At 35.6% G+C, this 16,838-nt stretch overlaps 1 protein-coding gene across 2 annotated transcripts; it reads left to right on the top strand.

Annotated features, from left to right (window-relative positions):
- The first annotated feature begins 2,160 nt into the window (after positions 1-2,160).
- Positions 2,161-16,514, top strand: LOC142348695 (uncharacterized). Of its 2 annotated transcripts, none has more exons than XM_075400144.1 (4): positions 2,161-2,734; positions 5,466-8,299; positions 9,341-9,565; positions 15,301-16,514. In XM_075400144.1, the coding sequence occupies exons 1-4, from the start codon at positions 2,237-2,239 to the stop codon at positions 16,379-16,381; spliced, it is 4,638 nt and encodes a 1,545-aa protein (XP_075256259.1). In that variant the 5' UTR covers positions 2,161-2,236; the 3' UTR covers positions 16,382-16,514. The 2 variants fall into 2 exon arrangements, with proteins under 2 accessions (XP_075256259.1, XP_075256258.1); XM_075400143.1 differs by having other exon boundaries at positions 5,454-8,299.
- The last annotated feature ends 324 nt before the right edge of the window (positions 16,515-16,838 follow it).

The raw sequence follows: 16,838 nt of genomic DNA, 5'->3' as shown, positions 1-16,838 counted from the left end.
AATCCGCTTAGGTTGCTCATTAAAGGTATGCGCTCGTGTCGAGAAACGAAAAAATCATTTAACTTATATTTATACGCTTTTTCACTTCTTGGTGGCCGAATATATTCTGGTAATGTATTCTATCTATGAACACATTGGCGAATAACTGAGTTCTTACCATTTCGTTCTTAAGATTGGACCAATTTTAAACTGTTCTTTTTCGAGGATTCTGCTATAGTGTTACGAATCCGTGGAACTTGCCAAAATGTTTTTTGTTAATTTATGCAATGACACAATTTTATTAATGACAGTGGTACTATCAGCAGTTCACTTGAGAGTAATTTTGCCTGTATTAGATAAAAGAAAGAAAGAAAGAATAAATTTCTCCTTTTAATGATAAAATATATCAATTTAAATCAACAATTTAATTACTTAGATTATTATCAACATTATTATATGTCATAATAACAAAAGATATCTCGGAGAGGACAGATAGACGGAGCTATTAACCCACCTAGTATCTGCCCTGGCTAAACTTAAATAGTTAAGAAGAGAAAAAAAAACGATAACTAAAACTTTTGATGCTGAAAACAGAAAAAAAACGGTTTTTAAGCTGTAAAAAAATTCTATTTTTGAACTCTATACCTACTACGCGATCACTGTATGCTGTGTCTTGATTTCCGAGAGTAACGCTGATTCCTGGCAAATGTAAATAAAAGAAAGTAAAAAAAAAATCTGCAATTCGAATTTCTTCGTCGGTTTTCTATGTGTAGACTTCGTTATTTTCCAAAAATAATACCATTTTTGAGGCCTCGGCACTTATAAAGTAAGTGCCGCAACAATTTTTGACTAGGGTTCATGGAATAGAAAAATTGAAAGAAAAAAAATGGAGGGTGGTGGGCAAGGAAAAAAAATTACTTAAAAATGTGGGATACCAGCTCCTCATTAGTCAGCAAGTAACTTTCTTTAAATTTATGATAAAATTGCGATATTTGTTGCCAATTTTTGTTTTCTATGTCTTGTGCTAGAAGTTCATTCTTTCTCAGTGTGTTAAATAACTTTGCACAACGATATGAAATAGAGGAGCGCTCAAACTGCGTTTTAATGGAGGGAAGCTTTAGGTAGTTTTTGGTAGATCTTCTGGTTTTTCTGGTACCATGCTCATACTCAAAGAGTTCATTTAGATAAGTTTCGCTATGCATCTTTTTCAGTGATTTCAGGACAAATTTCAGCAGCGCATAAATATGAAACTCGAATACTGTTAGTAATTTATTAGAGATAAAAATGTCCCTACAACTATCTGACAATTTCCTGAAATAAAGGAATTTTAGAATTTTTTTCTGAAGAATATAGATAGGTAGAAGCGACGAGTAACTGCAACAGCCATATACTAAAATACCGTATTGAACTATTGGGTTAACATTGCTTCGATAGTAATCAATTAGCTGTTTTCGGGGTACATAGTGACGCAGCTTACATATAATACCACACTGTTTTGAGAGTCTTTTCTTAATATACTCTATATGTGATTGAAAACTTAATTTACTATCTACATAGATTCCGAGATACTTACAAAGATTACGAACTTCAATAAAAACATCATCAAACTTAAACACTGATATGGAAGCACTATTTTTATTCCTTATATTCATTTGTACTGTTTTATCCATATTTAGTATTAACTTATTAGCAATCAACCAATTATTGATGTTTTGCAGATCTCCTTGCACTGAATTATCGTCTTTGTTGATTGCGGTGAGGTTTTTATCATCCGTAGCCCAGTTGGATCTGTAGCCCAGTTGTATTTCTTACGAAGAAAGCACCCTTTCATCCCCCGAATTAATTTGCTAAAAATTGAACGAATAGCAGTAGACATTTTTTAGTCTTGGTCAATTGCGCTTCGACTAAAAACTTCTGATCAGTTTGATCACCCAGATATCGGGTTTGATTGTAGTTTTTCTTTAAAAGAGAAAACAGCTATTTCATCATCATCTCAAAAAAAAGTAAATTAGTTCAGTTCTATTTGCGTCTAACGTCAACTTTCTTCTGCAAATAATATTCTGTTTCAATGAAAACTTTGTTTGCTTTTTTTCCACTGCCGGGTCGCATAAATGTAATTTGCGCTGGTGAATCCGGTCATGCTATATGATCGCGAAATCGGAGAAAATTATTTCCCAGTTTCCACTAAAGTTCCACGTGGCGTCTTAAATTTGATTTATGTGTTTTCAATGGAAAATTTCAGGATTTGCAAATTCTGATGAATAAGGAGAAATCAAAAGGCATTTTGCGTCAGTGGCAGGATCTAAGTTCTTTGAAAATTAGCGATTCAGAGTCTGTCAAAGCCAACAGACGCAGATTGTGCCAGGCCAGTTCAGAATCCAGGAACAATGTCAAATCAGAGCAGACAAGTGGTGACTTCTCGTTTTCTCAGCAAGAGTTAAAATGCAGCGACACAAAATTAACATGCGCATTTCCTTTTAATATCAAATCAGAACCTTCTGAACTAAGTGAGAAGATGACGTACGCAGAAAAGTTGTTCGGTGGCAGCGCAAGAATTGCGACCGCAATGGAAGTTAACAGAACTAGGCGAGAGCTGTTGTCCTCTTGTTCTAAAAGCAGACACTTGTTCAAGGCCCCTCGAGTTAGCAACAACTGCCAAATGAGCGAGAAATCTGTCGTGGATGTGAAAATAGAAGCACCAGTGTCTGATGCAAATGTTACAGTTCAATTCCCAGAAGGCGAGGATAAGAAAAATGTCATTCTTTTATTAATAGCCGCAGAGCGATAGCTGCGGTTATTATTGGCCTTCTCTAGGTTTTTTTTACAATTCAGGGAATTTGATTTGTATTGGGGCCCTGTCTTTTCCTTACGACTCGAAGAGGAGTTATGTTGATCTGTTTTTTTTAATCGATCCACTCGTTCTGAAACAGGATGTAAAAGTTAATGCCGAACGTGCAAAAATTTTGATTTTCTTCTGCTGTTGAGCAAAACGGAAAGAGGAGAGAGAGTTGTGTTTTCGCTGAACGAGCAAAATTTATTGCGCACGTGCTGCTTTTTTGAAGCAGGTATTGCTTTATTGTTCTAGGATAAAGTTGTTCTTTCAAAGCACAGTGACACGAAACTCTACTTTTGGGAGCATTTTTGACTATATCAATTATATATTAAAATTTTATAGGAAATCTTGAGCTATTTTTGTGGTTTAGCAGCTTTAGACCATTTTTTACCGGTTTTTGTACTCGTTTTCATGTTTTGAGTGAGTGGGATAGTTTTTTGAATGCAAATGGATTTAATGTTGATATTGGTGGCCTTTTGATTTCCTTAATAGTAATTTAAATTTATTTCCGCAGAAGAAAAAGGCCAAATTCAAAACAATTTTTTGCTGAATTTTTCTGTATCTGTACTTTTTTTGCTTAATTGTTCCGTTATTCTGCCTTTCAGAGCATTTTGTGTTTTATTGTTTAATTAGAGTCAGTTATAGGTTTATCATTACTAAGTGAAAATAAGTAAAGATTTGATAGCACATATTTTCATAATATAAAAAAGTAATCAGTTCCGCAGTTTTGTAATTTTTAATGCTTGCTCATGTTTTGAGTGTTTTTTAGCGAGTTTGGGTGTCACGTGGGTGCTCAATGGATTTTTTATTAAGGTTGATTGAGAAATGTTGTTAAAACTTTTTTTAATTTTTGGGTGATTTAAAATTAACGGTTTTCAGATTTTGTCCTTTACTTCTGTTCTGGTTTCTCGGTTTTTCCCTTTTTCGAGATATATCAGGTGTTAAGTTTTCCCATCACTTCATATGTTTTGGTTGAACACAATTAAGTCGTACCAGACAATATATATAAACAATGCTTTTGGAGTCGATGAAATGTTTCCAAGAAAAAAACTCTAATTTTGCTTTTTTCATAATAATTTGTTTCCTCAGATTGTTGTTTCAAATTAATTGGTGCAAGGAAATTATTAGTTTTATCAGTTATTGATTAGCTAATGTTTAAGTTATATATTACTGCAAGTGGATTCCGGAGTCTTCCAGCTTGCGGCAAATTTTCATGATCTTTGACGTCAAATTGAGGAAGTTATTTTGGTCAAGCCGAAACAAGAAGTGGAGCGAAAAAGCGAGTTGTTTTGCGGCGTGAATTTTTTTCGCTCTAATTTCGAAGTAGAGTGAGAAAGCGGTGTTCAAAAGAAAATTTGCTTTCTTGAATGTGGTTTTTTTGTTCACATGCGGCAATTTGACTTTGTGCTTTTGCCATTTAAAAAAAAGTATTACTTTTCTTAGTGGTTCCCATTCTAGGAATAGTGTTTTGTTTAGTCGATGAATTGTTTTGAATTGTGTCAGGGCTTGTCCTATTTTGTGAAGATTTATGGCGTCACTGTCACTTCAAGTCTGGTTTTTGTTCATTCCTTCATGCATTTTTGTGTCGAAGCTATTGTGGCTATTTTATGGCAATGTTTCTGTCATGATTGAGAACACTTTCCTTTTACCGAGCTTTCTTCACCTTTTACGTTATGTTTGAACAATTTTAGATAAAATGATCAATTTTTGTTAATAGACGCCACAGATTCGTGTTGCTATTAATAGGTCGACCCAATATCGAAGATGTTATTGATTTTATTTTGGTTTTCTGCAACACAAAGAAAACGATTTGTATTCGGAAGAGGCCTTTTTTCTTAAGATCTTCTTATTTTTCGAGTTTTCCACGTCAACGTGAAATAGTTGAAAACTGATTTGGGTAACGCTAGAATAGTAAAGAAATCAAGAGATTGAATAGTCTTGAATTCTAAAATCATTTGAAAGTGCTTTTGAAGTGCTGAAAGTTATTTTTGTTTCAAGAAGTTTTCGGATTTTAGAGATTTCTGACTTTTTCGGAATTTTTCAGGCGTTTCATCTTGACTGTTTTTGATGTCTTTCTCTTTAATTTCTGCAAATGCTTTTACAACTATTACATTTGTAATTTATTTTTAGTTTTTTTTCGGATATTTGTTTTAATTTTTTTGTCTTTTTACTTAGTTGCAAGAAAACGCTTCCATTGGTTCCATAGTCTTTTGTTTAGTCGATGAATTGTTTTGAATTGTGTCAGGGCTTGTCCTATTTCGTGAAGATATATGGCGTCACTGTCACTTCAAGTCTGGTTTTTGTTCATGCAATTTTCACTGAACTGCATGTGTGAGTTTTTTAAGTTCATTCGCGTTATCAATTTTTGGTCACGCCTGACTTACCTCAAAAATGCCCTCCTCACTTTTTAAATGACTTTTTTGAATCGAATTCAAGGAGAAAAGGTCAACTGAGTCTGTGCCACTCTAAATAGAGGTTATGTAAGTATAGCTAATAGAAGCACCAATACAGATTCGTAATCAAAATTTAGAAATATAACATCTCAGCATTTCATGAAGAATTTTTTTGGCCTGTTTTGAGCGATCTTTTTGAAACTGTAGATCTACGAAGCTATTGCGGCTATTTTTTGGCAATCTGTCAGCTATATTCTAAGAAACGCCCGTACAATGAGCGTCTATTTGGCTGTGCAGCAAGTATCATGTGTTTGGACCAAGTAAAACGAAGGCGAAGCGATGCTCTTTCTTCCTCAAAACGTCACAACTTCACCACGCCCTTCAAAGTAGATGGGACTCAATATGATGGCAACTTACAGAGCTGTCCACCAGTGAAAAGTGAGTTTGATCCGCGTCAAGTAGACGCTGACAGAAATTCTCTTATCGAGGTGAACACTAATGTGGTGAATGGTATAGAAATTGCTCGGCCTCCTAAACGTAGTTATGACCATGTCGGCACTGCCAAAACACCAAGAGGGGCTGACTCAGCGAAGCCAGAAGAAGAAGAAGAGAGTGGATCGAAGTCCAAAAGTGAGGTGAAACTCTGGGAGCAGGAAACTAAAGCCGAAGCTAATAAGATTATATGTTCATTGCTCGGAGGAGTTTCCACTGCAAAAGTGTTTCACGATGCGAATAAATTTGAAGATGCAGGTTGGATAAGTGACTTTGATGACAAGGAGGAATCAATGCGCGGCAAACGGGTCAGAGGTTCTAAGAGATCTCTAGACTTGCGCAGGAGCAAGGTCAGTGCCTCAAGCAGTAAACCAAGTTGCGCTGGTCAAAGCAGAAGGTCATTAGCCTCCTCGTATTCGAAGGTATCCAAAACAAAGCGAAGTAGACGACTACAGACTGGAGCTGGAGCAGAGGCCGATGATCTTACATATTCCGCTTTGAGTGTTGAGAACTTGTTGCTTAAAACAGACGAAGAGCAGCAGAGAATTGGTGTGTCACAAGACATTGAAGATAAAATTTTATCTCAAAACGACTCCAAAACGCGTTTAAAAACGGACGCGCATTCGTTTGACAACCCATTGAATGCTGAGAAAAATGATGATGTAGAAAAGAAAACAGGTAAAGTTAATCTGAGAAGTTCTCTTCATGATTCGGTCTGTGCCTTGGATGCTTTTCAATTTACTGAGAGATCTGAAGGACAAGTTTCTGATACCAATAACGGAGACAATAACAGAAAGGACTTGGATGAGGAAGAGAAAACTCCAAATTGCAATGAGGTTGTTGACCACGAGCCCAATTCACGACAAGATTTTATGGACGTTTCATTCCTGTCCGATTCGTTCTACCTTCCTTTGAACTCACCACCAGCAGAGCCAGAGCTCAATATTGATGTTGGTAAACGGGAGATTGACTTCGCAGAAGAAGTTAGTGTTGTTATACCGGGGCCACAATTCACTTTTCATCTGGAATCGTGCATGCCCAACTGCTCCTCACTTGGGGGAGAAAATGAGAATCGGCTGAAACCAAGTACTTCAACCTTAGATCTATCTTCGGATGGTTTAAAATCAACAAAGAGTGATTTCGAGAAAAGTGAGCAAATTTTACTCAGAGATGCTTCTAGCGTGTTCAAACCCCCGCGAGTTACTAACAAGCTCGAACAGCTGTCTGAGACAAATGCGAACAAACTGCGGTCCAAATTGGAGCCAAATTCATTGTCCCTTAGAGAACTTTTGTGTCTGGATGCAAGCATCGGGAAAAATTTGGGCCACCTTCAGTCGTCCTACAAAATTGGATGTGGCGTTGAGTTCACTTTTGAAAAATACAGAAATAGCCTTCTGAACCAAGCTAGATGTTTGAGCATACTGGCCATATTGCCTCATTATCACAGGTTTCTCAAAATATGCTCAACTCAGCAGCGATTGAGAGAAAGGATTGATATGAACAAGCTTACCCAAAGTGGATTTATATTGTTTTCTGACACGAAATTGAGCTCAGCATCTGTACAACATGCAAAAATCGTTGGTGAAAAGAGCAAATATAAAAAAGAGACTGATACATTTTACGCTCAAGTACAAATGAACAAATGTTCACAGAGCCAGTTTTCTAGGAATGATGTTTGGCTCATTCTGGCAACTTCTTATATGTTACCCTCCGATTCGCAACCACTCTTAGCCCGCTCAATTATGCCCTGGCCCTTATGGAACGGGCAATTACAACTCCAAGTAATAAGTTCACCTCCAAATTTGGACTTACGACTGTTTGTGAAATCTAATCGGAGTGCCACTTTGGTCAAACTTGCATCTAGTGTACATGATCTGGACAGTCTGCAGTTTATTGCGAACAATCTCTCAGATCCTGCAAATGACAAAAGTTCAGTTGTTCGTAATTTGCTCAAGGTGAGACGGGAAAAGGGTTGTGGAATGACAGGTGATGATGTAAATGCAAATAAGGAGATAATAAAGCCACCTTTAGTGAAAGACGAGTTTCGTGAAACTGTGTTTTCTCTCGCAGAGGAGTTTGAAGCTGTATTTGGTCTGAACGAGCAGCAGAAAAGCGCATTGAATAAACTGTGCGACTCTATCTGCTCGAAGGAACGTGAAGGAACAGATGCTGTAATGTTAATTCATGGAGTGTTTGGTTCAGGCAAATCCTTCCTATTGGCTGTCTTTGTACACTTTTTGACCACATTGTCATATGCGAACGCCTTTAAAAATGATGATAATGAATGCCAAAAATCCGATAGTAACTTCTCAATCGTAGTTTGCAGTGGTACCAATGTCGCTGTTGATAATGTCCTCATGAAGTACAGTGAACTGGTCCACAATGCTGTGAGATTATATTTGGAACAAGAGAACTGGCCAGCTGAAAGTAGGGAAGAGGAACTGAGCATACGAGTGGATAAACTACTTTCAAGGGATCTGCTAAGGATTGGCAACGTGCAGAAGATCTCAAAGTCTCTCCTCAAGTATTCGTTGCATCAGGACGTCGAAACTGACAATTTGAAGCTACTCACTCGTCGGTTGAAAGACAAAGAGTTACCTCTGTACGTTTGTTTCTCATAACTTCTACCATTTTAACTTAGCAACCACTGCAGAAAAAGCATAAATTACCTTTTTGTGATCATTTTGTCATAGCTTTTGTTGTAAAGTCATGAGGTGATGTCTCGCCTGACGATTGGTATGCCAAGCTAAAGTTACTAACTGCCTTTTTCAATTTGATCTAACTATCAGCAATTGTAATCATAAAGATTATTGTTATTGGAAAAGTTCTCCCCGAAACATCCCAAAATGTCATTTGCTGCTAAGGAAGGGTTTATTAGGTGTTACCGAAGTAGTGTATTAAAAATTTTTACCAACCAATCCAGGCCGAATTCGGAGAATAATATAGGAATCCAGCTCACGCTTCATTTGGAGCAGAACAGGCTTGATGTTTCTATTCTACCAATTTTCAAAAATGAAAAACTATGATCGAATAGCATCTTTTATCCACTACTGCAGCTTAATAAAAGCACAGAAAATAGCCATTTTTAACCATTTTTCAAAAGTCAAAACAGTAGTGTAATAGACACTTTTTATCCACTTCTACTTATACATAAATAGATGCAAATACGCAATACATAAATAGATGCAAATACGCACATTATTTCACTCAATAAATCGAATCCAACTTTCAGTGTCTTATTGGGTGCAATCCACTAACAGCAGAGTTAAGCTGCTAAGGAACCATTGTCAGAAGGATGGTTTGGGTTCTATCCTCACTGACTCCAGTGAACGTATCCCAGATTTATAGTGTAACTAATGAGAACGTTTAAAAAGCACGTAAAATCAAATTGTAGAAACTTACCAGCTTAACTCGAAAATTACCAGGTTAATTTTATATTGTTTTCATTTGGTTAAAATGGCTATTTTTAGTGTTTTTATAAAGTTGCAGCAGTGTATTGAAGGATGCTATTCAATTATTGTTTTTCATTTTTTTAAAAACTAATTGAATAGCATCTTTTATCCACAACTTGCCGATTGATGACAGTCGTATTGTATTGTGTCGTGTAGTGTATTGTAGAGAATATATGAGTGTGTGTGATTAGGCGTGAGCGTGAGAGTCTTTTGAGTGATCGTAGACGTGAGAAGAGATCAGCCCGTAGTGACAGAGTGAAACTGGCAAGAGTGATTGGAGTGACCTCAGCTGCCTGTCTCTCTTCCTACCTCAACAACACTCCCGTCACCTCGAACAACCCCTACAAGTGTACCTTTCTGATTGTGGACGAGGCTACTCAGATGACAGAATCCACTTCATTACTCGCAATCTCAAGGTCAAATTGTAGAATATGATAATACCAGTTACCGTCTACGAAAACTCTGCTCTTGCAACAAAAAAGACCATTAATGTAGCCGACGGGTTCTCAATTGCACGCATTTTTAATTCGACTTGATCAAAATGTGCAGCAACAAAATTTAGTTTAGATATTGATAAATATAGATAATATCTAAAGATAAAAAAGACAGAAGTAAAACTAAACCTGCTGATGAAAACGTTGGCGATTTTCAAAAAACAGTAAATAAAGGAGCGATATATCTTAAAGACAACACAACAACTACTTGGCATTTTAAAACAGTACGCATTATATCGCCAGTTAATAAAAAAATATTAACAACAGGACCCACATACATAAATCCAGTAATTATTCTGCGAAAAGGAGAATCGTTAAATTTCGTCCTAGATGCACAATGCCTCAACAGTATGATAAATGAATCTAAATGTAACTGGACTATAGAAACAGTACACTTAGCATTGACACGAGTCAACCAGGCGAAAGACTAGCCGATGAGAAGTCGATAGTTTTTGTTTGGTGCACAGTTTTTGGTGGATTGTCACATTTTTTGAAAAGTACCGTTGTAGCTGTGTCAAAGTCAATAGTGTCTGACTATGCTTGATATGATATAGGCTGGTAATTGTTAATTGGTTATTAATAGCCGCCCTCATCTTCTCAGCCGGCTCAGTGGTAGCTGGGGCTATTATTTGCCTTCTCTTGGTTTTTACAATTCAAAGAATTTGAATTGTATTGGGGCGCTGTCTTTAAGATCTGTTCACACATTTTTATGATTTTTTGAAGTCAAATTGGAGTAATGATTTTGCTCACGCCGAAAGAGGAAGTGGAGCGAAAAAGCGAGTGGTTTTGCGGCGTGAAATTTTTGTCGCTATATTTTTAAAGTAGAGTGAGAAAACGGCGTTTGAACAAAAATTAGCTTTCTCGCTAGTGGTTTTTTGTTCACATACGGCAATTTCACTTGGATTTCTACTGTTTCTTCAATTTTTTGGATGCGATTTTCTAAATGGTTTTCCCAATCCATTCATAGTCCGTGCTAAGTCTAGTTTTCTGTTTAGTCAATGAGAATTCTTTGAATTGTACGTCAGGACTTGTCCTGCTATGTTTTTTTTTCGTCGTCACGATTTTGGTTACGACCATATGACGTCACGATCGCTCCAAATCTGCTGTTTGTTCATTCGTTCATGCAACTTAAACTGAATTACGTGCGTGATGTCATTTTTCACTGTTAGTGGAGCGAGTTTTTCATTCGCGTGATTAAATTTTTGAATTGAAAATTATCGATTTTTGTCTTATTTTGAATTTTTTAATAATTTTTTGTTTGCAATTGATTTTATTTAACATAATATGGTATTGAGGTTTTACTAGTCTTCTTTTTACAAAACATTTCACAATACTTTTTTCTGTGAATGCTCTTTGGGCTTATTTTTGATAACATAAAATTTGCTGCAATTGAATATTGTTCTGTCTCTTAGTCTTTTTCATGATTAATTTTGATTTTATTAATATTTTGGTCATTATTTAGTTTTATCGCCTTGATTGTGATTTAAAGCGACAACTAATGTTTATAAAGTCACAATTTTTCATTGGCTACAAATTGATTACTGATTTTATATTGTAAAATAGTGTTTCGATTGAGAGAACTTACGGAAATTAATATCTTTTTGTAACAATTTTGTCATTTCTTTCAGTATTCAAGTGTTTTTTTCCAAATTAAAGTTTTGGGAGCCTAGCATTGCTTCTTGACTTTTGTGCTCGCGTACTTTGATTATTTCAATTACGTACAAAAAATTTGGCCTGTTTTATATAGGAGTGATGTAATTTTTTAATTCTGTTGGTTTTATGGGCTATCTTTATTTTTCGATTTTTTTTGTTTTCAGTAGTCATTTTAGTAGGAGCCAGTTCATTTAAAAGGTAATTCTTTCACGCATACGACTCTTTGAGTCGTTTCCGGAATTTATCCCGGTATGTTTTTTTCGTCAAGATTTTTGTTACGACCATATGACGTCACAACCACTTCAAATTTGTTTTTTTTTTCAATCATGCATGCAATTTCAACTGAAATGTGTGTGACGTTGTTTTTTCGTCTTAGTGGAGCGAGTTTTTTTTTGTTCTTTCGCGCGATTAAGTTTTTGATCACACGTGACTTACCTCACTCTCAAAAATAACTTCCTCACTTTGAAATTGACTTTTATTTGTTTTAATTCAGAGATGAGGTCAAGAGAATGTGTAACACTCTAAATGAAGGTTATTTGAGAGCAGGTAATAGAGGTATCAATAACTTATACAGGTTCTGAATCAGAATGTAACATCTCAGCTTTCAATGAAAAGACTAATTTTTTGGTATTTTTTACTGTTTTTTAGACTGCAGATCTACGAAGCTATTGGGGCTGTTTTCTGGCAATCTGTTAGTTATGTTGTTGATATTTGTTAATTGTCAAGGAGGGGCCTGAAATTTGTGCACAGAGAATCATGTGAGCCTTTTCGGTAAGATTAATTTTCTGTCTTCAAACGTGCCTTATGAGCATTTTTTTTGTTGCTACTGGTTAGATAGATACTGGTTAGCCAAAAGGTAATGACCATATGTAAGACTTTTGGCACCTATTTAATTAGCTGAGAATATTATTTATTAGCATAGGCTTTCGATGTGCTGGTAAAAGTTTTTGACTTTTTGTCGTAATTTTAAAAGTGCTCGTTATAAGGCAAGGCTTCCCCCTTGGCCTCTTGTCTAACTGATAGTTCGCTTCTCTGAGATATTTTTATAGTTAATAGCCGCACAGCAAAAGCTGGTGCTGTTATTGGACCCTTCTGAGTTTTTTACGACTCGAAAGAGGAGTATTGATTTTCTTAAGATTTTTATTACCGGAAGTACTATTTGTTCAGGCGGCGTTTTGACCTAATTGTGAAAGTGAGTATAATTGCCGTTTTAACTAACTTTTTTTTAGCGAGAGAAGTTTTGCTCATGCGCTGAGGTCAGTGAAAGGCTTTTTGACTTTGAGAAGAGTTTTTGAGAGATTGGCGCATATAGATTACAGTATTTGCCGTGTTTTCATCCAATTGGCCCAATTTTTTATTTAACTTTGTATTTTGTAGAATTAAGTTTTGATCGATGCCGCATGATTATGCAACCATCCGAAATTGATACCGCACTGCTTCTGAGAGATTAATAATGCATTTCAAGTGCAAAATTGGCCCATGTTTCTCAATTTTTTGTTGTCATTTTTTTGGCTTTTTATTAATTTCTATAAATGTGAGCAAAATTGTTTAAATAAGTTAGTAAATATGTCAACATCTTGAATTCCTGAATTGGATGCCTCTTTTTGACGTGAGGTGTTTTTGTTAAAAAAATTTTTGCACATACCAATCCGACATTGGCGTTTTTGTCAAATTTTGTCTTTTGTTTACTTTGTGTTTATTTACCATAAAATTCTTTTTGGTGCGCCATCAGTGTTTTTGATATCATTTTGTTGCAAATTGAATTGTTTTTGGTGATAGTTTTTAAAATTCAATAAAAATATTCACCATATTTTGATTTTTTTATTTACTGTTTCTCAATTGAACTGTTTTCACTTCTTACTGAGACAGGAAGATGTCTATGTAATATTTTTCAATCTCGATTGCTTAATGAGAAAGAGATCGATGTTTTTTACTTCAGTATTTTTTCTTTTTGATTATTCATTGGAGTTTCCAGTTGAATTTGGATTTTGCGACTTAGTTTTTTTTCTCTTTGATAATATATGTATTCTCCACATTCTTGCATGTTTCTTTCTAATATTCTCCTAAGACATATATTTTTTCCGCCGTGCCTTAATTGAATTGAAAATTATCGATCTTTGTCTTATTTTGAATTTTTTAAAAAATTTTTTGTTTGCAATTGATTAATAGCCGCACAGCGATAGCTGGGGCTATTATTGGCCATCTCTTGGTTTTTTTTTAATTCGTCGTCATGATTTTTGTTACGACCATATGACGTCACAGCCACTTTTTGTTCATTCGTTCATGCAATTTCAACTGAATTGCATGTGTGACGTCATTTTTCGCTCTTAGTGGAGCGAGGTTTTTTGTTCATGCGCGTGATTAAAATTTTTTGGTCACACTTGACTTACCTCACTCTCAAAAATGACTTCCTCACTTTGAAATTGACTTTTATTTACTTCAATTCAAAGAGATAAGGTCAAATGGGTGTGTGTCACTCTAAATGAAGGTTATTTGAGAGCAGCTAATAGAGGCAGCAAAAACTTAATCAAAATATAACATATCAGCCTTCAATGAAAAGACGAAGTTTTTTGGTCTGTCTTTTTTTTATTTTTTTAGACGGCAGATCTACGAAGCTATTGCGGGTATTTTCTGGCAATCTGCCAGATATGTTTTGATTTTAATTTTTTTTTGAAAAGACGTATTTTAAAATGGAAGGTGCAAGTTTCAAATCCTGATTATAGAAGACTTTGGGTACAGTTATTGGTAATTTACTTTTATTCTTTGGTAATAAACATCAATTATAGACAAAATTCAGAATCTTTTTACAAAGTCTTCTTTTTACAAAACATTTCACAATACTTTTTTCTGTGAATGCTCTTTGGGCTTATTTTTGATAACATAAAATTTGCTGCAATTGAATATTGTTCTGTCTCTTAGTCTTTTTCATGATTAATTTTGATTTTATTAATATTTTGGCCATTATTTAGTTTTATCGCCTTGATTGTGATTTAAAGCGACAAATAATGTTTATAAAGTCACAATTTTTCTTTGGGTACAAATTGATTACTGATTTTATATTGTAAAATAGTGTTTCGATTGAGAGAACTTACAGAAATAATATCTTTTTGTAACAATTTTGTCATTTCTTTCAGTATTCAAGTGTTTTTTTTCCAAATTAAAGTTTTGGGAGCCTAGCATTGCTTCTTGACTTTTGTGCTCGCGTACTTTGATTATTTCAATTACGTACAAAAAATTTGGCCTGTTTTATATAGGAGTGATGTAATTTTTTAATTCTGTTGGTTTTATGGGCTATCTTTATTTTTCGACTATTTTTTTTTGTTTTCAGTAGTCACTTTCGTAGGAACCAGTTCATTTAAAAGGTAGTTCTTTCACGCATACGACTCTTTGAGTCGTTTCCGGAATTCATCCCGCTATGTTTTTTTCGTCAAGATTTTTGTTACGGCCATATTACGTCACAACCACTTCAAATCTACTTTTTGTTCATTCGTTCATGCAATTTCAACTGAAATGCGTGTGACGTCGTTTTTCACTCTTAGTGGAGCGAGTTATCTTAATCATTTGCGTGATTAAGTTTTTGGTCACACTTGACTTACCTCACTCTCAAAAATGACTTCCTTAGGCTGAAATTGACTTTTCTTTACTTTAATCCAAAGAGATAAGGTCAAGTTCGTGTGAGTCACTCTAATTGAAGTTTATTTGAGAGCAGCTAATGGAAGCAATAATACGCCATGCAGATTTTTAATCAAGATATAACATCTCAGCCTTTATTAAAAGAAGTTTCTTTTTTGTCTATTTCTATCTTTTTATCTTTTTGAGAATACAGATCTACGAAGCTATTGCGGCTATTTTCTGGCAATTTGCTAGCTATTTTTGCTTTTTTTCGAATATCGGAGTTTTAATTATTGCGAGGAGTTTATGAGATTATGAAGAAATGTTAATATGAATGCATATTCGTACCCAATGATAGCTCTAACTGTGAAATGATATTTTCTGTTTATTAGGTTCAAACCGACGCTATTATTACTCGTGGGAGATCCCAATCAGCTTCCACCAGTTATCCCCGATGTGCAATTCACAACATCAGAATCATCAGCCTTTGTTCAACCAGAAAATGGTCACCACATCATGAAAGCCGAGGAGACCAGTTTGTTCACTCGGCTGCATCGCAATGGCTTCAAACCACTCATGCTCAATACGCAATACAGATGCCATCCTGCTATCGCGCATCTCAACAATCAACTTTTCTATCACAGCACACTCACAAACGGGGTCACCGAAGAGCAAAGGTCAGCAATTGTATGTTGCAATAGTGACAAGGAGGCTTCCAGCCTCACATTAAAACCTCAACTAAGTGAGGGTGCAAAATTAGCACCGGTCACTATGGTAAACGTAGACAAGGGATGTGAAATGTCATGGAAAAGTACCAGTAGTAGCGGGTATAGAGAAAACAGCGCAGGGAGAGAGGGAAGTCGAGGGGGAAGTTTGTACAACCCGGTGGAGGCCAAGTTATGTGTTGACATTGTAGTGAGTCTACTTCAGAAACAGAACATAGCTGCACAAGACATCGGAGTCATCTGTTTTTACAAAGACCAAGCAAACCTTGTGCATGAAGAACTCGTCAGAGCATTGGAAGCAACAGAAAATTACAACAATTCTCTGTGGATTGAAGTCGTGACAGAAACAGAGCGCAATGAGCCTAAAATGCGACATTGTATTGATGATCGAATTTCCTCGAAATCGTCGTGGACAATTCCCAAAGTGAGCACAGTGGACGCTTTTCAGGGCGCAGAGAAAGAAATCATCCTTCTTTGTACCACAAAAACAATTGATCAGCAGAACAGTTACACCGAACAGAGTTTCTTTTCAAATCCTTTCCGATTGAACGTGGCCATATCGAGAGCAAAACGACATCTCATTATTCTCTGCCACTTGCCGTTTATCTTAAAACTCGTCAACAATCCAAACAGCTCCACTAATTTGAGATACGATTGGCAGGAATTGTACAATATGATTGGCGATTCTGGTCAGCATTATTGCCTATTAAACGCTTCAAAATTTCGAGAAACAATGTACATTGACTGAAATAATGCATTTTACTTTTACATGACTTAGTCAAAAATGAATTTTAGTCAGTTCAAATTTAGACGAATTTTAGTGGGTTGAAATTTGAAATTTTTTGTTGATTTGCTGTTCATAAATTGAATTTTTCAGTTGACTTTGTTTTTAGAGCGTTCACTGCTTTTAAACTGGATAACAATTTCTAAACCAATAATACTTTAGCTTATGGTTAAAATGTCCATTGATGTGATCTGATCATGAGTCTGAAATGAAATTGGAAACCAAAATCGCATTAGGCTACTGCTTTTTAACAAGTTTGAAGTAATAACAAGTAATAAAATAATAAAACTTGAACGTTTTTATTCGAGTGTTCTTTCGCTAGCTGTCATTAGCTCTCATAGAGGCTTGTAATACTGCACTTTAAAGCCTACCTTACTGAGACACCCTTTATCCAATGCAGGTTGCCTCAAATTTAAGCCTA

The sequence above is a fragment of the Convolutriloba macropyga genome, chromosome 10 (assembly GCF_964194025.1).
Source record: "Convolutriloba macropyga chromosome 10, txConMacr16.3, whole genome shotgun sequence".
Lineage (NCBI taxonomy): Eukaryota > Metazoa > Xenacoelomorpha > Acoela > Convolutidae > Convolutriloba > Convolutriloba macropyga.
The sequence above is the reverse complement of the archived record's forward strand: the minus strand, read 5'-3'. Positions and strand labels throughout refer to the sequence as shown.